The sequence below is a fragment of the Schistocerca gregaria genome, chromosome 10 (assembly GCF_023897955.1).
Source record: "Schistocerca gregaria isolate iqSchGreg1 chromosome 10, iqSchGreg1.2, whole genome shotgun sequence".
Classification (NCBI taxonomy): Eukaryota; Metazoa; Arthropoda; class Insecta; order Orthoptera; family Acrididae; genus Schistocerca; species Schistocerca gregaria.
The window spans coordinates 200,358,660-200,384,543 of NC_064929.1; the positions used below are offsets into that span (position 1 = coordinate 200,358,660).

Consider the following 25,884-nt stretch of genomic DNA (forward strand, 5'->3'; position numbering starts at 1 on the left):
GTCGCTGCTACAGAGCTCTTAGAATGGCTAGTCTTCAATTGGGCCATGGCCAGGCAGCGCAGCACTTTGTTCTCTTCATGTAGATGCCACTACTGTCTCGTTGTCGTCCTAGAGGGGAGTCAGTCTGTGTAGTATTTGCTGACGTTTTCTTCACAGCCTTCTCTGCTCTACCGTGGTGCCAGCATTTGACTTTACGCCAGAACAAAATTAATGGCAGATTCCCACAAAGATCTTCAAAAAAGTCTGTGAAGAAATTAAAATGAAATATTTGTAAGCACTAGGCAGTCTAACACAAAATTTGCAAAATGATGAAAACATCCCAAATCCCATGTCATATAATCTATAACATAAAATTCTGTGTCTTATATTATTATATATCTTCTTTAGGACTGCTGATGATGAGCATGTAGTACAACAAAACAAAAATAAAAATTAACAAAACCAAAATAATAATTAGTAAAACAAGCTGCCTAGGTTTTATTTACAAATGATGTCCTTTCTCAAGGACATTACCTATGTAACCACTTTAAAAAAAAAAAAAAAAAAAAGGCTTTTAAATATTTTGATATTTCTGAAAGATTTGTAATGGATTTGGCACCTAATTTTGCAGATTGTAGACTTGCAGCTGTGACACTAAGGTCAGATTCCGCAGTTGACCACAATGCCTTTGATTTATCTGTACAACACAGAATGAACTACTGTGTGCCATTCTCACGCCCCCGACCATTCACAGGGCCTGTTCCCGCCGCCTCCATCGTCAGCACCGCCGCCTCCGCACGTCCCGACGCCGACACACCTTTTCACAGCAACGCCCCACATGTCGGCACCGGCTCAGTACTCCCCTCTGGTGGCTGTGGCCCCATACTACGGTGCATTGTACACGCTGCCCGCTGCAACTTCGAGAAACTCTGCCAGTCCGCCACCACTGGCGCTGCTGTCACCGAGTGCGAGGGATGAAAATAGTAGCGGCAGTAGCTGAATCTAATGCTGTCATGAAAGCAATGTGAACTGAAGCTGGTTTCCAGTGATCGTATATGAAACTGTTCTAGTGAGATTCCACAGATTTGTGCACACGACGAGTTCTGAGAAAAGTTCCTCTGCATTTTGTCACATTTACGTTATGTGGACGTACGTGTTGTTGGAATGCTAAGTGAAGTTAGCAGTGTAGTGAATGAAGACCTACATGGCTTATTAGTTTCAAGAGTATTAGAAAGATGGACTTGGGATTGAATGTCGTATGGTTCCGTATGTTTCTTCACCATCCATGCATTTTACAAAATTACTGTGACTATCACCTTTCAGTTTCAACAGTGAAAATATTATATCACAGTAGACTGATGCAGATGTGCCATAAAATAACTTGGGGATTATCTGACACATTTCCAAACGGTTTTCATCATAGGGTGGTCATGCTTCAACTTTTTTTCTCTCATTTTACTGTGTCTCTATGAACCGATTTACTCATTTGTTATACAAAATGTGCAATATGATATAATACAACTCAGACTGTGATATAGCGAGCAACCTACAATGGTAAGAAACACATTATGACTGAGGTGTGACATCATGTAATAATGATAATATAATCATATATGCAGTGCAATGTCTGAAAGCAATATTATTTCACTTATCCAACACATGCAATTTGTCTGTGTAGTAGATAAACAATTGTACAATAGTCATGATGCTGTGCAAAATACTGTAGCTTATAGTGTACAGTCATATACTCTGATAGCCTCTTACGTGTATATGCTACAAATACTTTTCAACCACCAACATATTGAATCAACATATCACACTGTCTCCCATATACTTCAAAATTACATAACTGAATTGATTTTAATAATATCCAATAAACTCCTTTGTACTCCAGACATAAATCAGCAGCTTATGTTAATACTGCTCCAGGACACCACCAAATGTATTTCATTGAAATATTGAACAGTCATACAGAAAACACCTTCAAATGTCTGATTAAATGGCAAATAAATTAATGTGCTTTTCATATCAGAGCACACTCCGCTGCAGAGTGAAAATCTCATTCTGGAAACATCCCCAGGCTGTGGTTAAGCCATGTCTCCGCAATACCCTTTCTTTCAGAAGTGCTAGTTCTGCAAGGTTCGCAGGAGAGCTTCTGTAAAGTTTGGGAGGTAGGAGACGAGGTACTGGCAGAAGTAACGCTGTGAGGGCGGGGTGTGAGTCATGCTTGGGTTTTCTTTTTTTTTTTCTATTTTGAACTGTATAATTACATAAACAAAAATATTTAAAAGTGAAGCAGATGTAGATTTGATGACTGAAGTGTTGGCCAAAATGAAAAATTCAAAAATTTAATAATTCCAGTTATGATTCCTACAAAGCTACAATAAAATCCACCAAAAATTCATTAGAAGCTAGTATGGGGAGATTAGAAAATAGAGTTGAGTCCAATTTACGGCTCTAAAATCAGATTTAGACGTTCATAAGAAACAGTAATTAATTCCAGTTGCAAACAAGTAATTCAAAGATAATATCACAAAACAAACTTATTCTGTGGCCAAACCAGTTGTCCTCGAAGAAAAAATAATCAAAAACAGACTAAACAATCACAACGTAATTATAGTCAGCAACTGTGATCTTCTTTTTTTTTTTTTTTTTTTTGTGGCACACAACTACAATGGTCATTAGCGCCCTGACTAAGTTAGGAACGCACCGCGAGACACAAGGTTAAAACAGCAACTAAAAGGGACAACACTATAAAAGACGTATTAACAGGCACAAGATTAAAAAATAACAGCATAATCAAACGTCCTTAGACAGGTGTGTCAAGTTGATAAAACGAAGAACGCGAGCAGCAGCTCCTGGGTCATTCACTAAAATGGCATAAAGAGTATATGGCAGGCCAAGATCAAGATGCAGTGTACTAAAATCCGGACAGGACATTAAAATGTGGCGGACCGTCAACAATTGCCCACATGGACAGAACGGTGCCGACAGTGTCCAATTCGTAGCTGGGCCAAAATGACTTCCTCCCGCCGAGAAGGACGTGAGGAGGACGCCAAGCCGCGGGAAGAGGTTTCAAGGCCCGAAGCTTGTTGTCCGTAAGTGCAGCCCAATCAGCATGCCACAGCAATAAAATGCCCTGACAAATGACCCTGCTAAAATCAGATGAAGGGACACAACAAGAAGCCGTCCGAGGCTGGAGAACCGCAGCCTTGGCCGCGGCATCTGCAGCTTCGTTCCCAGGGATACCGACATGGCCAAGCTAACTGGAAACCCGTCGTCCACCAGCTGCTGAAGAGAGCGTTGGATCCGGTGCACGAAAGGGTGAACCGGATACCACTGAGGCTCTGGATGGCGCTCAGAGAATCGGAGCAGATGACATAAGCAGAATGTCGGTGGGGGCAGACGTAAAGAACAGCCTGGTAGAGGGCAAAGAGCTCAGCTGTGAAGACCGAACAATGGCCATGTAGCCGGTATTTGAAACTTTGTGCCCCGACAATAAAAGAACACCCGACCCCGTCATTGGTCTTAGAGCCATCTGTATAAATGAAGGTCATATTAATGAACTTTGAACGAAGTTCGACAAAACGGGAGTGGTATACTGAACCGGGGGTAACCTCCTTCGGGAGCGAGCTGAGATCAAGGTGAACTCGAACCTGAGCCTGGAGCCAAGGTGGCATGTGGCTCTAGCCCACTCTAAAGGTTGCAGGGAGTGAAAAATCAAGGTGTTGAAGGAGGCGACTCCAGGGGGTAGCACGGCAGAGACATACAACCTGTATTGACGGTCGAGAGAGTCGTCAAAAAAGGAACAATACGATGGGTGGTCGGGCATTGACAGTAGCCGACAGGCATAACGACAAAGCAGTATATCGCGCCGGTAGGTGAGTGGCAATTCACCGGCTTCAGCATGAAGACTCTCGACGGGACTAGTATAAAACTCTCCGATCGCAAGACGTAAACCCCGTTGGTCGAATGAATGTGCGTATAGACACATACTTTGAAAGTCTGTTGTGGCATATTGTATTTCTTGAGTAAAAGTATGAGTGAGGTAAGTAAATTATTTTTGTTTTTCAATTAAGATGTTATCAGGATGGCATTTAGGGGATTATACAGATATTTGACGCAATGGTGTATTTAGAGATTTAAATGCTACTACACTGACGGAAAAAAATTGCAAAACTAAAAAAAATTTGGAGTAATGAAATTTTGAGAACACATTTGTCTATGTGACATATTTAAGCGATTAATATTGCAAGAAGACATGTTAATGTAAGCACAAGATAGACACTCAAATGTGAAATACTGGAACATTAAAAACCGGTAACCACCAGAATGTTGAATGCAAGCATTGTGTAGGCATTGTGTTGTACAGGTGCTGGATGTCAGTTTGTGGGATGGAGTTCCATCCTGCTGCACTTTGTCAGTCAATCCAGGGATTGTTAATGCTGTTTGTAGGTAACGCTAGAGTTGTTGCCTGATGACGATCAATAAATGCTCTATTGGAGACAGATCTGGTGATTGAGCACGCCAAGGCAATATCGGCACACTGCAGAGCATGTTGGGTTACAACAGCAGTATGTGGGTGAGGTGTGTGTAAATAATCATTTTACTGGAAACCATAATTCAATCATGTATGCTCCTGACAAAGGGACATTAATTCGCTATTTATCAAGCCTGTACCACATGCTCCTTTGAAAACTCCATACACTAATGAACATAAGACAAACAGATATGTGAATATGTAATGAGTGTAAAAGATGAACCAAGTAAGGAACACAAAAGATGGAACTGAAAGCGAATGAAGTTAAAGATGAGAGTACTTTCAACTACTGAGTTGATTGGCAAGACGATATGGAAATAATAAGAACTTTTACACTACAAATGTCTTTTTGTGTTGATCATTGAAATCCTTGCAGAACAGTGGTTGAAAGTCAACAAAAGAGTTGGAAAAAGAGACCTGTACCAAATCTTGTAACCTTTATAATTTTATTTATGCTAGTCCAAATTTATGAACAATATTATACAAATCAATCACATGTATGTATTTTCTTTGTAAAGTTATGGAAAAACAAGTTCAAATGTCACAATTTTATGAACTATGATAAATATTATGACCGTCAGTAAAATATTTTTGTGATAATGTGGTATTTCTTAGCTGATGCAAGACATGTTTTTTGTGAATTTATGGACTTATTTACATGCTTTGAAACTTGTAATGGACACTTCATTTATATATATAAAATATTATTTCCTTTACATTTGAAAATCTCTGGAGATATATTCTTAACTGTTATGCAAAGGCTAATATTATCACAGACTGTCTCTCACAGTTTACCAAGTATTAACTGCTTATTTTATTTTCAACAAAAATAAATTAAGAGTATATTATAAACACATATTTACAATAATTACATAATAATTTGTATTTTACAGAAATTGTGCTCGTGAATTATACGATTTCTGTCGCGAATGGTAGAAAACAGAGTTAAAAATCAAGTAAGATGTAGGCTTGGACATTCTTGCTACCAGCGAGGCGGACGTGACCAGGCGCAGCTTATGTGTAATGTTTACCCTGCTAACAAGAGCGGACCAAGCCACATCACAAGGCTCAAGAGCCGTTACAAGCCACAACCCTCGGACACAGCGAACATAGCGGAGTACGGCCTGTTTCTTATGTAGGCATCACGGGCTGCCACGTGAAACACACGCAATGCTCGAAAGTACTGGAAACTTCTAGAACAAATGGTGCCGGGTGCACTACCGCCTATATAAAGGCTAGCCGCCATAGTGTTGGGGGATTGATGGCAGTGATATAGCAGTGGATGTGCCAAGGGTGCTTCCAATGTACATATACTCATGCAATGATTTGTGACTGCATCCAGTGTACCCTGAGATCCCAGCAGAGTTCCGTATTCCAGCCTACAGCCCTCTTTTCAGTGGAGCAGGTGCACAGAGGGCAGCCCAAGACCACAAGACATCCTGCCAAGTAAGTTCTTCGACACGCATTCTTGCAGTCCTTCCACTTCCGCACAGGACTCTTCAGTGGGACATGACATTTCTACATATTAACATTTCAGTTAAATTATAATCTGTGGTCTGTCAATATATCACTTTTGTAACAATATCATGAAAGAAAAGTTGCTCCTCACCATATAGTGGAGATGCTGAGTCACAGACAGGCACAATAAAAGAGCTGTCACAAATATAGCTTTCGGCCAGTTAGGCCTTCATCAAAATTAGAGTGGTGTGTGAGATATGTATTTGTGTGAGTTTGTATGTGCATGTTTGTTGTCTAATTTTGACGAAGGCTTTACTGGCCGAAAGCTATATTTGTGATAGACTTTTTATTGGGCCTATCTGCGACACAGCATCTCCGATATATGGGGAATAGCAACTTTCCTTTCACAATATTGTTTACATTTTGCTGACAATAAAACAACAAAATATGGCAAATGCTGATTTTCCTTCCAATCCTAAAGACAGTTATACGGGCCCAAGGTGAACGGATCACCCTGTTCGAAGCTATTGATTTAGCAGCTACCGAGGAGTGTGCAATAACCTCGGAAAGAGATAAGCGCCACGTAGCAACTGTAGCCTGGCCGGAGAAAAGAATTAGCATGAAATGTTTTAACTGCGCGAAAGAAGGGCACATATAGCATGAGTGCAGCAAAAAGTATACTGTCCAGAAGACAGACACTGTAAAGGAGATTCCCCATACTACAGAACGTAGTCGGCTGCCCATAAAAGAAAGGGATGTTGGTGATTTCGAAGAGACTGGGTCGTGGGCACAGTGTCCCCGACCAGTATGATGTACGGTATGTAATGTGACGGGACACTTGCTCCCGTGTACTTGAGCAAAGCCAGTGACATGCTTCACGTGTCACCGAACGGGACATTATGCACGTGATTGTCGTGAAAGTAAGTGGGCTAACAAACACAGGAAAAATGTGCAGGGAAACAAGCAGCGGGGGTAACGCTGCAGTTCCATTACGCTGCGTCAGGAATCATATGAGCTGCTGATCGCACGGGGAAAAATGGTTATATATGTGTACAGAGCAAGGATGTGAAAGGCACTGAAACAGTTACTGATAGATAGTGGTGCCCATATTAACCTTATACAGTCCAAGGTTCTGAAGGAAAATGTGCAGTGGGATCCTGGAAGGGCGGTAATGATAAAAAGCATCGTCAACCAAGAAGTCCGGACAGAGGGTCCTGCATCAGTACGTTTCAGCAACGGTGAGGGAAGCAACTGGGTCACACAGTTCCAAGTAGTGAATGAGTGTATTGATTTGCCATTTGATGGGTTACTGGGACGGGAGTTCGAGGATAAAAATAAAGTGGTGTTGGATTATGACCATAGAAGAATGCAGGTACGATGCGAATGGATAGAGTTGTGAGAAGAATGCAAAGAAGCAACCATCAATAGATTAACTGTACAAAATGATGGAAACGGGAAGACTTTACTAGCAAGTTACGCAGCTGTAACGAGGTTTGGAAATTAGCTTGCCAACGTCACCGCGCACAGAAAGAGTCGCCGCAATGCAAACGAATGACAGAGGCCCATTCCACGTAGATAACGAGGGTATTGGTCAAAACAAATATACGGCGAGGGGCGTCAGCCGGCCACTGCCTGTGCCGTCCCAAGAGGGTTGTACGAAACCAAAGGAAAATGAAACTAAGCAAAGAAAATGGCCACACCGAAGAGCGAAGAATCAATGTAAGGTCATGATGAGTAGGAGTGACATGTCTCCAGCCCCGAAGGACTCTAAAGAAATAAGAATCGGGCCGCAAGAAGAAAGAGTTATAAAAGTTTGCGTGACACGAAAACTAGGGAGTGAAGCGGTAATTCCGAAATAAGAGATTAGACCAGTATTAGCGGAACAAATTCCGCCACCGAGCAGTTGTAAAATCCTATGTGCACCACATGGAAAGAAAGGCAGGAGAAAACCGTGGCAGAGCTTGTTGAAAGAAAACGTGTGTAGAGCACTTAAACCAAGAAGAGCAAGAAGACATACAGGAGTTGTGGTTGGTGTATAATGATGTATTTCATTTACCGGGAGACATGCTCACCTACACCACTGTAGTGAAATACCAGATTCCATTAGTACCTGAAGCAGAAGGGACAGTCATAAATCAGAGGTCTTACCGAATTCCCCACGCACAGCAGGAAGCACTGAAAAAGGAAATAAACGGCATGCTGGATGACGGCACAATATCACCGAGTACCAGTCCATTGAACTTTCCTCTGTTATTACTACAAAAGTGGAGAGTGGTTATCGATTATCGAAAATTAAATGATACGTCATTGAATATGGTATACCCACTGCTCAGAATTGATGAAATACTAGATAGCCTAGGGAAGGCAAAGTATTTCTCAACCCTAGATCTTGCGAAAGGGTACTATCAAGTCCTGATAGACAAATGGGATCGATAAAAGACGGCATTTAGCACACATACAGGCCATTATGAATACAATAGGATGGCGATGGGCCTGAAGAAGGCCCCATCCACATTCCAACGGTTAACCCTCCTAATTTTATGTAAAATGTACCTTATTTCCTATTCCTAAAAATTATGAAATATTCAGACTTTTCCTGAATTAAGTAATGGGTTCGTGAGATACAAATATAACTTTTTGAAAATATTTAGTTTTGCAGAAAATCAAGAGAGAACCACTGAATACCATTGGGGTTAAATGCAACCCCATTTCTCTCTTGCAGTATTATTACCCAATAATGCTGCATTGAATCCGTAACTGTTGTTGCATTTCCTTTGTTTTATTCTTGTAAAGTACGATTGTTGCCAATACTTTATAAGCGGACAATTATTTGTTCCATACAAGTGGACACTACTATTGCGTGTGTTACATCTAGTAGAAAATGTCTCGTCACCTTTCTGAAGACGAAGTGCTTGAAATATTACTCCAGGATAATCCTCTATCTGGAGAATCAAATAGTGATATCAGCGATATAGTTTCTGAGGTCTCATGCAACGATGGTGGTTGCATCACTTGAGGAAGTATTTGATCACTTACTGAAAGAAAACCTAAACTTGCAAGTTGACAAGGGAATCTGATCCCACTAAAGTAGCGGGAATAGGAAAGTATCGGTGACCAAGGACAACTGCTGACTCAAAAAGTTATCTGGGCATGATCGGATACTACCGAAGATTTTTGAGCGACTTTAGCAAAATTGGGAAACCCCTACACGAACTATTAAAGAAAGGAGTTCCGTATGTTTGGGTGGAAGTGCAGGAAGAGGCGCTTCAAACATTGGAAGAGATGTTAACCAAGCCACCGATACTACAGTGTCCAGACTTCACTAAAGAGTTTTCATAAAGAGTTTTCATTAACTAGTGATGCCAGTAAGTACACGTTAGGTGCATATTTGAGTCAAGGTCCAATGGGAAAGGATTTATCAATTGCATACATATCACGTACTCTCAAGAAGGCAGAGCTGAATTACAGTACAATAGAGCGAGAGTTGCTTGCCATAGTATGGGCAGGTATTTCCGACCTTATCTCTTTGGAAGGAAGTTCAAGATACTCACGGACCATAAACCACTGATGTGGCTAGGTAGCATTACGGATCCATCATCAAGATTAATGAAGTTTCGGTTGAAGTTGGAAGAATATGATTACCAAATCTTATATAAGAAAGGAAAGCAAAATCGCGTGGCCGGTGCGCTATCAAGCATTCGGAGTGTACAAGACGGTGACATACACAACAGGTTACAAAGAGGAACACAAACGAGACTGACAGGCAAGAAGATAAGTGAGGGGACACCACAACAAAGACCACAATCAAGGCCTCTAATAGCAATGAGATAACTGAGACAGAGGTGACAGCTGAGATAGCAGACCCCGAAGAGACAGCTGACGCGACAGAGATAAGCAGAGGCAGTAACACATCCCAGATAAACAAAGACAATGTTCTGAGTGCAGAGGATAAATTGCACATCTCCCATAGTAGGCCATCAAGGAATGGGTAGGACATATGAACGAATAAAACAGTACTATACATGGCCAGGTACGAAAGCTGACAGAGAGAAGTTCATAAGAACATGCAAAAGTTGCCAAAAGAACAAGATCACACAAGATAAGACTAAGCAACCACTAGAGCTCTCCAACCCTAGAATTTATATTTGAGCGCTGTGATATCGATATAGTAGGTCCATTACCCATTACCTGGGCACAAATATATTTTGACTTTTCAAGACTCTCACGACGTTAGTAACAGCTGAACCAATAGCTCGGCAAGTCGCAGATACCCTTCCACGAAAATTGGTAGAAAGCATTATTTTAAAATTTGGGGTCTCGACAGCTCTCTTGAGTGACATGGGGAGCAATTTCATAGGTGATACCATGAAACGAGTCTGCAAATTACTGAGAATAGAGAAAATACAAATGACAGCATACCATCCGCAATCCAATGGAGTGCTAGAATGTACACACCGTACCCTGACGGAGATGCTGCGACACAATGTGAACCAGGACCAGACAGATTGGGACAGATGGGTTGCATTCGCATGTTTTGTGTACAATACTACTACTCATAGTACCAAGGTACACACACCATTCGAATTTTTCTTTAGCAGGACGCGAAATTTGCTGGGATGGCTACAAAAGAAACCAGCAAACGTAATCTACAATTATGACGATTAAGTGACAGAAATTCGACAGTGACTACAAGTGTTACACCAAGATACCCGTGAGGCAACACAAGTGAGCAAAGAAAGAAACAAGAATAAATACTACAAAACACAAAACCCGAGGGAATTTAGAAGGAATGATCGCGTATTGCTGTATGACAAGAGAGTGCGTCGGGGACAATTGAAGAAATTAGATAGCCAATGGCGAGGGCCATTTACTGTGGTTGATGTGCAGAACCTAATGTAGTAATTAGGCTACAAGGTAAGAAATGTATAAAAGTGCATGCTAATAGGCTGAAGGAATTTTACTGGACGGAAATGTGAACATTTTATTAGAAGACGTGATGTAGAAGGGAGAAGGATCACAGGCGATAAAGGACCAGAAGAGTGCCAAGAATGTTTCTATTATGGATGCCAAGGACGAAGGCACTGTGGGTGATAGAGCTAGTCGGAAGTATCTTGCAGATCAGCCTAGGGGGATGAGAAGTGCCACTGCAAAGATGTACGAATGCAAAAATTCCAGTCAGTGTCGGGAATTTACTACCACAACCAGGGCAATATGAGTTTGTGCAGCACTACATGGAGAGTGGTGAGCTATTTTAACCTCAAGGAACTGCATGACAAATTTGAGGACACGCAAGTGGCTGCCACTTGAGTGGTAACACATTGCATGTGTAAGCTGAATCAGGCAAAGTTAAGCACCAGAGAGTGCGAGAATGTACAGCAAACTGTGCAATGGCATGTGAGTAAAATTTCTAGATTGAAAGAATTGATTGATCAGTTGGCTAGGCATGAACAACTGAGGGTCAAAAGAGGAAGATTAAATTTTATAGGGGAGGCAAGTAAGGTATTGTTTGGCACATTAGATGAAGACGATGCGGCATTCTTCAAAGCCAAAATAGACGTACTCGAAGAACAGCAGAGAGAGCTGTTACGTTTGTCCAAAGAACAAGTGACCATTGTGAGAGAGCCACTGGCAGGGCTGAATCAAACAATTAATGTGGTAACTAAGAATACTCAGATAATTGCAGAAGGAATAAGAAAACTAAGTATGCATGTAGAGGATTATGAGAATAGCACTAATAGGAAGGTACAACATGCCCTGATTCTCTAACTATTACAGAGCAAATAATGCAGATTACTGATATGTTCAATGAACTTGAGAGGGAATATGACTTATTAGTCTCTGCAATAGTGAACACGCAGAAAGGTCTATTAGAACCACACTTGATTAACCCCATACAGGTGGTCGAGTATTTAGAACTGATAAAAGATGATTTAAGAGACAAAAAGCTCCCCATTGAACTCACGAAGGACCAAGGGTATCTGTTACTTCGTATAATGGATATAGATGTTTTAGTGGACAGTAACGTATATATGTTATATAGAATATGGCCACTTACCCACGGAGTATGATCACGCAAAGAAACTGTTCACTTATATAGAGGCTGAGAAAAACTACTTGCTGACTGATGATGCGAAACAACAGTACTCGCTACTGTCCCATGACCAGTTACACTGTAAAATGGTAATGCTGAGAAGTCAGATTTGCAAGCAGAGGTTTGTTTTAATGTCCACCTATGACCACAGCAATGTGAAGCTCGTATGCTGCAGCCTATAAGAGAAGTTCCAAAAGATTGCAATCAAAAGTATATCATACTGAATGAAAGTATTTGGACGCAGATACACGATAATGAATGGCTGTATGTTGCACCCAAGGGGGTAACTCATTGCACAAGAGGTACTCGAAAATTAACATTTACAAGCCAGTGCAAAGGATATGGTGCATAAGTCATCTACAAGCAGACCACATAAATTGTACTAATGTAAGCAAGAATGACATAGTACCTATGTTAAGGTTAGGTATAGACTGTTGTATGATAAATGAGGAGAAGGAGGACCCACAAAAATACCTGTACTGTTATCCTTAGAACATATTGTAAGACACTTAGATAACATAAAGATACCAAGTCACAAAATAGATTGATTATAAAGCGAAATAGAATACCAGCAGCGAACAACCTTCTGAGGATGGTCACAAAGTATGTATTCCGTGTGGGGATACACAGGTTAAGTACCCGTAGTTGTAATTATTATAATATGTTGCTATGTATCTATATTAAGTTTTGTCGAGGGTGTGGCAGAAGATTGTGTCAAGCAGGAGGAAATTGCTGTGTGTGACAGATACAGTGGTAACAGATAACCACCACAAAAAAAAAAGTGTCCGATACGCTCCTTCCATCCATTCTGTACAGTCTGAAGAGGAGGAAGATGGTGGAGAGTACGAATTAAAGTATACATGACGTACTCCTCTCCCTTATTGAGTGCAGTGGAGAGAGCAAAGTCAAACGCCACAACTCATTAAACAAATAAAACCACGTGCAAATACAGTGGAGTCGTCGGTACTCAAAACAGATAGGAGATGAAAATACAACTTAAAAATTATGTACAAGCGTAATTTGAAGTTGAATGATAAACTATGTTGTATAATATTTTATGTAACCTTTTACCTATTCCTTTCCTTTTGTGTTGTGTTGTAAACTATGTGTATTAAATTTTAAAGTGATCATGCATTTAAAAAAAAAATAATGTGAAATCTTGGTAATATTAGGTAAAGCTCTGGACTTTTAATTGTGTAATCCAAAACTTTGTATTGTTGTGTGAACTACGAACAATGAAAAGAATGATATAGAAGGGTAATGTGGAAGTTACCACGACAAGTGTGGACAACAAACAACCAAATGTCAGTTGTACTTACATTGTGCTTTCTATTTTTATGACAATGTACTTGTATTAGAGTTTATGATGCGAAACCATGTTTTAAAATGAAGTCTTGCAAGTTTCACTGGCACCGCACATAAAAATGGAAAATTTTGTAGCCTAACCTCGAAAGTTCGAGCTTAGAAAATTTTTCCCTGGCGTAGGGAAATGTCGCAAATGATACAAAACAGGGTTAAAAGTCAAGTAAGATGTAAGCTTGGAAATTCTTACTACTAGTGAGGTGGACATGACTAGGCGTAGCTTATGTGTAATGTTTACCCTGCTAACAAGAGCGGACTACGCCAGATCACGAGGCTCGAGAGCCGTTACAAGCCACAACCCTCGGACACAGCGAACATAGTGGAGTACAGCCTGTTTCTTACGTAGGCATCACGTGCTGCCACATGACACACACACAATGCTCGAGAGTACTGGAAACTTCTAGAACAAATGGTGCCGGGTGCACTACCGCCTTTATAAAGGCTAGCCGCCATAGTGTTGGGGGATTGATGGCAGTGATATAGCAGTGGATGTGCCAAGGGTGCTTCCAATGTACATATACTCATGCAACGATTTGTGACTGCATCCAGTGTACCCTGAGATCCCAGCAGAGTTCTGTATTCCAGCCTACAGCCCTCTTTTCAGTGGAGCAGGTGCACAGAAGGCAGCCCAAGACCACAAGACATCCTGCCAAGTAAGTTCTTCGACACGCATTCTTGCAGTCCTTCCACTTCCGCACAGGACTCGTCAGTGGGACATGACATTTCTACATATTATCATTTCAGTTAAATTATAATCTGTGGTCTGTCAATATATCACTTTTGTAACAATATCATGAAAGAAAAGTTGCTCCTCACCATATAGTGGAGATGGCTGAGTCACAGACAGGCACAATAAAAGGGCTGTCACAAATATAGCTTTCGGCCAGTTAGGCCTTCATCAAAATTAGAGTGGTGTGTGAGATATGTATTCGTGTGAGTTTATATGTGCATGTTTGTTGTCTAATTTTGACGAAGGCTTTACTGGCCGAAAGCTATATTTGTGATAGACTTTTTATTGGACCTATCTGCGACACAGCATCTCCGATATATGGGGAATAGCAACTTTCCTTTCACAATATTGTTTACATTCCACCCTGGCTTTTCAATTGTTTTATATATAGAACTTTTTCATTTTTGGTTTATGTTACTCTCTGAAGATGAAATGTAGCCTAGTCATAATATGGCGGGGGAGACACTCAAGAAAGTTTCTAACATGTGTCTCTGTTGGATGGATGTGAGGAGGTGTGATTATTCAATGTCTCATTGCACTCCCATAAAAATGTGTTCATGAAGTTATGTTGTAAAAGAGTAAGTCTCGTCAGAAGAAATGTGTTATGTCAAATTTGAGAAATATAAGAACGGACTATTTAAAGAGTGTTTGATTTAAAAATTCAGCAGCATTAGTTCAAAAAGTGTGGAGGAGTAAATTATTAATCTTGTTTTAAAAATGCTCTATAACAGATTGCCAACTTCTGAGATTAAGGAACTGTTCCAAAACATGTAAAACCAGAACCCTAACATTCATCAACTACACATACAAATGACAAGGGTGCTTAAACTACCCCATACTTCTCACTGTCAAGCATTTCCTATGATTATCGGATTCTAGCATTGGTAAAACTCCTTTCATTAACCACAACAAAAGAGCAAAGCAAAATCAAATTAGGAGACTATTTTTTATAGACAACCTATTAGAAGGGTGAAGTTCTACAGAGTTATTTTTAGTTTTAAGTGTGGAAGGATAAGTTATATATACATGAACATGGCAAGGTACCTAGCATTGAAAATAAATAGATTGCGTGGTGATAAGAAATGTATTTCCTAGAGATTGTGAAGTAATAAGGCCAAGGAACAAGCAACAAGGGCATGAAGAGACTTGCCAATGGGCATGATTAGCAGGAAGCAAAAGAAATGCACAAAGTGATGGGAGCCTATACCCGGGCCGCTGAAACATTGCACTGGACTAAAATGAAATTTTCACTCTACAGCGAAGTGTGCGCTGATATGAAACCTCCTGGCAGATAAAAGCTGCGTGCCAGAACAAGACTCGAACTCGGGACCTGGTAGAGCACTTGCCCGCAAAAGGCAAAGGTCCCGAGTTCAAGTCTCGGTCCGACATACAGTTTTAATCTGCCAGGAAGTTTCATTGCACCTGACGTTTGCATATGAAGTTGGCAGCATATCAGTGTAACAGGTGAAGAACGAGAGGCGTTCAGCGCAGGGAGCCAGCCAATCACAGCACAGTGAGCACTGCTGTTACTCACATGCTGTGACGTCAAAGTTAACGCGTTGCTGGCTTTGTTTAGGGAATGTCTAAACAACATGAATTGTACCTTGTTTACCATGTGTTTTTGTTGTACTATGTTCTATATCGTTGTGACTTTTGTTACATTGTGAGTTTAAATACTTGGAAAATGCCAACGAAAAGACTTCGTTCACCTAGTGACAATCCTTTGCATTGAGGGGTGCCGCTAAACAGACAGGCACTGGAGTTCCTACGCAGAATTCGTGAGTTTTACTATGTAAGCATTCATGGACAGCCATCAATTCCTCCCGATAAAGTGGTGAAACATATGTTGAAAACTCCTGGAATTAATGCAAGAACCGTAGTAAGTAAAGGAGTATTACTAAAAATCTTGGGATATACTGAAGTGAGCCGTAATGATTCCGAGCTGTCTGGATCAAATAATACATTTTTAACGACTCCGGGTAACAACTCCGGGAAAGAAGAAAAAGCAGCCTAGTCCTATCACAGATTTAGATTCTTTCCAGACTGATGAAATTCGCAGACATGTTTATGCTTACTACAGCAGAAAAGAGTATCCAACTGTAGCTAAGTTGTTAGTCTCTTTAAAAGAAAGTGAATTCTTCCGGGATGGTAAAACATCACTAAAAATTGTGCTAAAAAATATGGGTTTCCAGCACAAAACACTAGATGGACGCAAAGTACTGTTAGAAAGGGCACATATTGTTACTGCTCGAAGCATTTTCTTGCACAAAATTGTGAGCAGAGACATTCGTTCCATAATTTGGCTAGACAAAAGGTGGGTTAATGCCGGGGAAGCTGTCAGTAAATGCTGGACAGATAACACACCCAGAAGTAGCGGCCATCAGCCGACAGGAAGAGGAGCTATATTAATTGTGGTCCATGCAGGCTCCTCCAGTGGTTTTGTCCCTGATGCACTTTTAGTTTTTAGATCAAAAAACACTGGTGATTATCATAAAGATATGGATCACACACGATTTGTTGAGTGGTCCAGGAACCTTTTTAAACAATTTCCTATCCCTACAACAATCGTGATGGACAATGCTCCATATCACTCGGTGATACTGAACAAAGCCCCAACCACAAATGATTGGAAAGAAGTTATGGTACAGTGGTTACAGGCTCGAATATTGCAGCGGATATGAGTATGACAAAGGTTCTATTATATTCTCTTGTTAAAGAAAATAAGCCTAAGACACCTACATATGTAGTAGACGAAATTGCCAAGGAGCAGCGTCATAGTGTAATAAGGCTGCCACCATAGCATTGTCATTTCAACGCTACTGAGTTAATACGGAGTGATGTAAAAATGTATGCAAGAAACAACAAGTCCTTTACAATAACAGAGGTGGAAAAGCTGTTGCGTGAAGCTGTTGTGACTGTGAATGCAGCCTCATGGAGAAAAAAAGTTGAGCACGTCAAGAAGCTTATACGAGCAGCACAGACAATAGAAGGCATTATCCGTGGCCATGAATAGTTAATGATTTGTCTTGCTGATGACGACGATGAACTCTGCTTTGACGATGAATCGGACAACAGTGATGATGGCAAGCTGGATGGAATTGCGCCATTATCGATGTAAACTGGTGAGTGAAAAATTACTAATATTGGTTATTTATTGCAATCTCAGTTATTATTTATTTTGTAAGCTACGTATAGTATTGATTTTAAAGTACCAGTCGTCAGATGTTTGTTTTCTGTATTTCTTTGCCCCGTTATCGAAAGGATGTGCATTGTTATGCTTTTACATGCATTATTATACAGTTGTTTACTTCCTGTCATTGTAGTATAACTAAAAACGAGTTTTTATATGCTCTGTCATTGCTCAACTGCTTGCATTTATGAGACAGGGCAGAAAACTGTATCGTCTGCTGTGTGTATAGAGGCTGCTGTTGCATCACTATTACAATATAGCCAACCTAACTTGACAAAAAGCAAACTGTCAAGTGCAATGTTTCGCTGGTGCAGGTATAATGGACTACTAAGTAGAGAAGTAATAAGTAGTCTAGCAACATAAGATGAAGTCTAGAAAGTGATATAAATGTGGTCTCTGAACCTCTGGGGTTAAGCCACCTGAGACTCTTCTGGTGGAAACTTGTCCTGTAAGTATGAAAAGGTACACATGGCTTTGGAATCTTGGTTGGAGATTTGTCCCAAGTGGGAACCCAGAGGGCTGGGTATTCCCACAGACAGCGGTAGCGTAGCATCACTTCGAATATAATGGTAAAGCACTGAAAATCACAGTAAGCATGCTGTCTATTTATGGTGAGAGAGGCCGGGGCTCAGCTCGGTAAAATCTGCCAACACAGTGATAAGATTCTTGCAGTGGAAGCGTGGGGATTTCTCTGACAGGTTTCTGTAGTGTTGTCAAAAATATGAAGTGGGTCATTGACATAACAATTGTGCTGCTATCCTTTGTAAATGGCTTCAATTTTGGTAGCAGATTCATTTGCAGCACAGGAGTACTATTGAGACATGGATGTTACGGCTGACGAGGGTACAAGGTGAGCTGCCAGCTGCACCAACCAGTTCGAGCTTCTATCGCTGTACCTGCCTGCTGCACTAAGCTGTGGCACAACAGGGCTATTCTGGGCCCAATCCATCAGCAAGCCGGAGTCCTGACCAGGGTAGCAGGGAGCCAGCCAGTTGAAACTAAGGCACGGCACCTGCCTCTCACGATTGCCGGTGCAGGGTCGCTGCTGCGCACACACTATCGCCCACTGAGGGACAGCCATTCACCGGGGAGCTGGCTGCCACTGCAAGAATCTTGACTCCCTTCAAGCTGACTGTGTGTGTGTGTGTGTGTGTGTGTGTGTGTGTGTGTGTGTGTGTACACAACTCTTGTCAACAAGTTGCGTGCCGTGTACTGGGCACTTGTGTCACCAGTCCCACCTCACGATGTCTTCAGGCAGGTCCCATTCCTTGAAGCTGCCATGGATTCTGACAGCTGGCATCAGTTCCGTCAGGCGTTTCACACCCCCGGGCACACGTCGACACCACTTGACATTCAGGTTCCTGTGAAAAATGTGTAAATTCTGCTGTTATTGTGTCAATGTCATCATCCACCTGAGGTACTTCTGCACTGTAAATGGTACAGGCCAATTATTTTAATCACTACACACAGGTACATGCTAAAACAAAAAAAGTGTGAAAGGTAGCTGAAGGAGGTAGACGAAAGAAACTGACAAGGAGAGAAAGAGGGTTATCAAGGAACAAGGGCATAAGGTTGTAAGAAATGCAAGTGTAATAACACATGTTTACATTTAGTAACACTTGCTTACATTTAGTAAACTACAGTGATGTAATCCTGTTGATGTTACTCACGGAGAGAGTGACCCAGGAGGGATCACAGGATAGAAGAATGGGATGGAAGGTTGATTCTCATCTGCATCATTCAGAGAATCTCGTATTTGAGGACAGGATCCACATAGAACACATTTGAAGTCAAATTTACAACTAGCACATTGGTGCTCCAAGCTGTCACTGGTCTTCTTTGCTAAAGACTACAATAGATGGTTGCCATTCACTTGGTGGTAGAAGAAGAAGAAGAAGAAGAAGAAGAAAGTTGTGCACTAGTTACAGTTGGTAGAAAATGCAACTGCATTCAGAGGTGGTCCTGGGTGTGATAGGGTAAGATATGCCTCTGGTGGGACTGGATGAAGACAGGTCTCCTATCTGGGTATCCCACATCAAGATGACCAATGTGCAAAGGGTTAGGGATAGGTGTGGCTCAAGGATAGCCCAGGACCTTTCTTCCATTAAATGAACACTGAAATATAAGTTTGTGAGAGGTGAGAATGATTTTGAGAAGTACGTGCTTTGCTGCAGTGCACAGTGGAAGGCAGTTGAAGTTCTAGTAGAGGATACAGTTATGTGGTACCTGATGGAGTGATGCTTGGTGATTAGGAGAGTGCTGATTTACAGCTCATTTGCAGGAACAGTTGGATACACAAAGGCATGTGCTGATATGGCATGGATCTGTTTGTGGACTACATTTGCAGGTAGTTCCTCTCCATGAAGGTCTTAGAAGAAGGTGGCTAAGAGTGTGTTGGCAACAGAGGAGAGGAAACTGATGGATGAGTGGAAAAAATGTGGAAAAGGACAATGGCGCATGAGGTGGTCATCTATGGAGTGGTTAAGGCTAAGAAGAGAGGCATAATGCAAATTATCTGGAGGGTCAATAAAGAAGGAAAGACACTGGGAACATGCAGGAAATCAAGAAGATGTGGATTAAGGTTTTGAAGAGGTACTAAACCCAAATGAAAACACATAGAAGGAAAATGAGGAGCAGGGAACACAGAGGATGTCGAGATCGACCTAACCTGGACACAAGTAGAGAAAGCAATAAAGACCACAAAAGCAGGAAAAATGCCTCTACAAAATGTGCAGATAGTACTGGAGTGCAGTATCTCCATTGGATCATGAGAACAGTATAGAAATAAAGGAATAAACCTGAAGACTGGAAAAGGAATTGCATGACCAAATTTTCAAGAGGGTAGGAGGAAGCATTTTGTGTCAGAATTCTTGGAGAGTTACTTTGATGCGTCATGCTGGAAGAATGCAGAAGATGACAGGAAGAGAACAGAAAGTAATAACTTGAGTTTAAACCAGAAAGGCCAACAGTTGATCTCACTGTTAGTTTGAGACAGCTCCAAGAGACTAAGACTGTGGTAAGACTTTCGTAATGGTGGTCCTGGATGTTGAGGGTGCGAATTTTAACAAAGCTGGTGGATTCCTTCCAGTTATTATTTTTCCTCCCTCCAAATTGTTATATTTACTCTTTTTTTTGCAAAAGTAGTGATTTTCTGAAATGATTATTTATATAGCATGCACACAGTACCTAAAAGCCTCAAATAATCACCCAGGGCTTATTCAACTTATTTTTTGTTATCTATTACATTCCTTGGGTTATCAGTACGAAAATGTTAGCAACATCTGTGCCCATTTTACTAAGAAGTAATTACATCTTTAATTGATTAATTAACACAACTTTAATTAAAACATTGTTACTACAAAAGAATAGCATATTTATGCAAACTAAGCAGTGTAATTTAATACAAATTATTACTGTATCTCAAAGTTTCATGTTCAAATGAATCTCCACTCAGTATTTAATTACTCAGAAATGAAAATACTTAATTGTAATTTGGGAAAAATCTGGTAAACAACAATAGGTAAATTGTTTTAATTATTGCATACTTATTAAAGAACTTTATTGGAAGCCATTTTAAGTCAGTCTGTGGAGAGTTATCAAATGAGCAAGATCTATATCTGGTAATAGGGGGAAAAGTGCCACCGACAATGTAGTATTTTCACTTCTTTTCACAGACAGTGCTGAATTTCAAGAATGGATAATGCTTACTGTGAAACACGATCAGGCTATGAAAAGCATTGCTTCCCAAGATACTGATCACACACCTCATTTTCGTACATACCGTTCATGTCTGTTGCATTTGGAAAATAGTGTTGTAAGAGTTTTATCAGTGTGTGTGTGTGTGTGTGTGTGTGTGTGTGTGTGTGTGTGTGTGTGTGTGTGTCCATGGACAGGGGAAAAAAATTTCCAGCTTTTTCCCGGATTTCCTGGTTGAAAATACACTATCTCTCGAGTGAAAATACACTTTTTCTGTGTTAAGTGACAGTATACTTTTCCTTGGCACTGTGAAACGTATCAATCCTTTGATGGTTTGTGGTTTTATACAACTTAGAATTTCCTGGCACTTTAGAAAATGAAACTACGGGGGAAAAACATGTTTTGGAAAGATTTTTGATGTGCAGCAACATCTACACTGCATATTTTTGTGTTACAAAGGTATAAATTCGAATTCCACCAAACACTACAAGTTACTTTCCGAAGCATTGAAATTGAGATTGTGACACGCTTTTGTAAGCCAGTCACAGCACGTGTCACATGATCTCGACAGCTGATGACAGCAAAGGACACATGATGAAGTCAGCCAATAGCAAGATCACACTTAAGTAGCCCGGACACACAAATAAGAAAAGTTAATGGTTTAAATTAATATACATATTGTTGCTACAAGAAAAGCGAAGCTGCCACGTATAATATTGGTCTCAAACCTTAATAAGCTGCAGAGAAGCTAAGCTTCCACATATAATGTTGGTCTTTTTTGCGCATGGTACACTTTAAGATACATCCCATACACATGCCAGTAAAATTTTCAATAACAACGTAAATGTCTGATTTTCTGGGCTCAAAATTCTTCTAGATAGCTGTCCCCAAAGAGTTGATTTTTAAGTGAGAGTCAAACACTCTGCGATTTAAGAAATTCGTTGTACATTCTCGCACATAGTTCATCTTGCATAAATGGAAATTTACTTCGAAAGTAATGCTTTTCAAACAACCATTTGCAATATTTTCCAGTGACCTGTTAGAAATAGGTTCATTTCAGCAGTCGACAGAGTGCGCCAGATAACAGGCGTTGTTGTGCTTGCACAGCTACGACGACGCCGGAAGCCCATATGTTCGTACGTGTAAAACATTAAAAGATTTTACATTAAAACGAATCTAATGTAAACAGCTGTCATGTCATGGGTGTCACAGGTAATTTCTTGTTAAGAAGAATTGCATAGTCTTCCTAAAGCCTTTGAAACAGTTTGCCATTGGCAGACGTTTGTATGAACACTGTGTTTTGTTGTTGTATATGGCGCATTTCCTTTGCAACTTGGGTTTTTTTTTCTTTTTTTCTCTCGTTCGTGTTTTGTTGCTGCAGTATTATACTGCAGAAGTAGGATACAGCAATATTCTTTGCTAGAGTACTGGCTCTCACCAGTCAAAAATCACAAAAATTTAACTCATGTAAAATTCCCGGACTTTTCCCTGATCTCCCGGCTCGTATACACCCTGCAATATCAAATACTTCTTTGGACTTAAGAGCGTGACAACAGTAATTCTCATCTAGTTGTGTTATTATTTACTATATCATGGCTGACTTATTGGTGAAAGTTACATCAGACTTGTTCAGTATCACATAAACATTACAACATTTTGATTTCTCGGATCAATAAAATATAATACAGGGTTATCCAGAAAATAATGCGTTCCCTGCTTCCCTCTTTTTTTAAACCATTGATCAGGTATGTTAGCACGATTTCCACGCCTCATAAGCTTTCCGGAGTTCCTCAAACGACCTGCTCTTCACAACAAAAGCCACCAAAGTAGCTTGCAGACTGTCTGACTCGAGATGCTTTCCTTTGAGGTCCCTTTGCAGCCAAGGGAACAAAATATAGTATGCCACGGCCAGGTCAAGACTACAGGGCCGCAGTGGCACTGCTGTCACGTTGATACAAGTCACACAGGACATGACAACAAAGGTGGCTCGAGACAGCGCATTGTCACGGTGCAGTTTCCACTATGTGCAGAACTTCTTTCAGATGTGGATGATGTGTGATTCAGTATCTTGAGCACTGCCTTGAAAAACTGGACACTGTCAGTCTGGCCATTGGGTATAAACTCATTGTGCACTATCCCCTTCACATTAAAAAACAAAATCATGAGCATAGACTTTACTGGAACTTGTTTATGCAAGCCTCTTTCTGGTGAGCTGACAACACTGTGTGCCATTCCTCACTCCACCTTCAACTCCAGGTCATATTGAAAGACCTGTATCTCATCCCCATTGATCATAGTAAATTGGTATCCTCTCAGAGAGTTGGTCGATCTCTTCCTTTCACACACTGGTCAAAAGTCTGAGCACAAGTTTTGCACAAATTTTCTGAACAACCAAGTCTTCCAATACAAAATCACAAGCAACTGTTTTCGGACGTCCAAGATTTCTGACATCAAGCTAACACTCATTCGGCTGTCTGAACTCAGTGACTGGCATACACGAGTCACGGTCGTCGTTCACAGTGTTGACAGGCATACCACCTGGGCCTCATTTAATACATCCTGCCAGCTTCTCTAAACACCTTGAACCACCTGTACATGCAAACTGAAAAGGCAATCAGCTCAAAAGGCTTCCTTAAGCATTCCAGAAGTTTCCAGTAGTGTCTTGTTGAACTTCACACAAAATGTTGCTGTAGATCACTGCTCTAAAGAATTCTCCCTTGTAAGTTTGACGCAACCACTAATCAGAGGTTCACTGAAAAAGCTGTATGAACACTCCAAGAGCAAGGAGGCAATTGAGCAACTTACTGCTGAAAAGCTAAGGTAACCCCCCCTCCTCACCAAATGGTATGACTGCTCTGCAGCATAGTCGTGTCACTTTCTGGATACACTCTGTACAACACAGAGGGATATGTGGTTATAACATTAAGACATTGTCTGCTTTCCAATCATGGAGCTGTTACTTTCAAGCAGTTCCTCAGATGGTTCCTCAATGCCGAACTACTAATTCCATCTTTGGCATAGATATGATAGTTTGGGGAATTATAAGAACAAAGAGTTCACTCAGGACCCAGTACCAGAGCAGCTGACCTTCTCTGAGGGTGAGAGAAGATTTGGTCTCTCTCAGACTCAAAACAATTGGTTCTCTTCCTTCCTGTGATTTTACTGATGTCCCCTTCACTTTCAATCTTCCCAAAACTTCCTAACTCTATCCCAAGGAAGGAACTACTGTCAGTTCCTAAAGCTAAGAATAGTGTGTATATTTATAATATATGCCTATCGCAGCACTGGTATTTCAAAAGATGAAGACACACAATAGCTACCAACTGCGGCATATATAAAAACCATTCAGATCAATATATAAAACCTTTCAGAACACTATTAGCACTTGGACATTTTCTTACCTGAGTCTTACAAGCTTGCTTGCAAACTGATCAAATGGAACTCCAGTAACTATGGAATTCTGCAGTGACAGGCGGCGCAAGTTGGACAATTTGACAATACTACTTAGACCTGGTTCCAATTTTAGAAAATTCATTTCTTCCATGATTAATGTGTGAAGTCGTGGTAGGCCGGTGAGGAAAGGGATCAGAGCCCCACCAAGAGCTTTGCAACATGACACATCCAATCTGAAACAAACCACACGAGTGATATATTTTATGCAGATATTAATGGGCAGTGAAACACTCAACAATTAGCCATCATCTGCAGAAAACAGCGTCTTTGATGTAAATCATAAAATTACGAACATATCTATAACAAGGTGTCAAACCATTAAATTACAATATAATACATGTGTACGGTCATGACATACTTAGAAACTGGTTCCAAAATTAACAGGACAGTTAAATCTGACTGACTGTATACGTAACTGCTAAATATTTTAAAATGTTGTATACCAGATATAACTTACAACACGCTCGCCATAACGCAAAATATCTAGAATTCATAAGAGGGTATGACGGCACTTACCTTGTCAGGTTAAATAAATACACAAAGCTAAGAAGCTTTTTCATCACCTGTATATTGATGAAACCACATTCACAAAGTGCTGCAGTCATTGAGACTGCCAGAAATATCCTAATATCGAAACGCGTGCAGCAGCACACATACCTAACATGCTCCAAAACGCCATGGGATCTTCCAGTGTCCTTACCTCAGGTTCTATTGATGATAAAAAGGTATAGTCAAGTGTTTTAGACAACTCTTGGGATAGGGACCATTTGTAAACTCAACAGGATTGTCTGATTGTCGCCATCCTGCAGTACAAGGTCAAAGTATGAATATTACATAATTCCTCCTGCTAAGGCAAATTAAGGATTTTTTTTTTTTTTTTTTTTGATGCGGTCTATGGTGATCTTGATGGGACTTACAGAGACAGCATTAGTTCATGTGTGGTTCCTTGTCCCCAACACCCTCCCAAAAATAGTGTTTCTTTCACTATATTTCTGCCTTCAACAGTGGACCTAAACCCAACTGAGGAATCGAAGACAGCAATGCACAGAAAGGAATGAAATTTTTACAATATACTCCCAAGATCCCGATCCCTAACAATCTTGAAAATTTTCTTAGTAACAAAGCAAACTGCTCCAATTTTAATAGCATATTATCTGGGCATTTATCTAAACGAGTCATCTCCCCATTTTTTTAAAAATCTTTATCAGTTATCAACAAATGCCCATTTTTTTCTTACACAAAAACCCAGCCACACATTCACAGATATCTATGCAGCAAATGGCTGTAATTTTTATAATGTATTCCTAAGATTCCAATCTCTAACAACCTTAAAATTATCTTCATATCTTTACCCTACTTGTGCAAGTAAAATCCGGTGTGATGCG

General features: G+C 40.6%; 1 protein-coding gene across 2 annotated transcripts in view; it reads right to left on the reverse strand.

The window, feature by feature from the left end:
• Positions 1–111: 111 nt before the first annotated feature.
• Positions 112–25,884, reverse strand: part of LOC126293718 (F-box/LRR-repeat protein 2-like) — a 111,920-nt gene continuing 86,147 nt past the window's right edge. For both annotated transcript variants that reach the window (XM_049987029.1, XM_049987030.1), the window contains 3 exons: positions 24,448–24,672; positions 18,589–18,711; positions 112–243 (listed from right to left, as the gene is read on the reverse strand). In XM_049987029.1, coding sequence (XP_049842986.1) covers positions 234–243; positions 18,589–18,711; positions 24,448–24,672 — 358 coding nt within the window. In that variant the 3' untranslated portion in view covers positions 112–233. The remainder of the gene's footprint in view (positions 244–18,588; positions 18,712–24,447; positions 24,673–25,884) is intronic.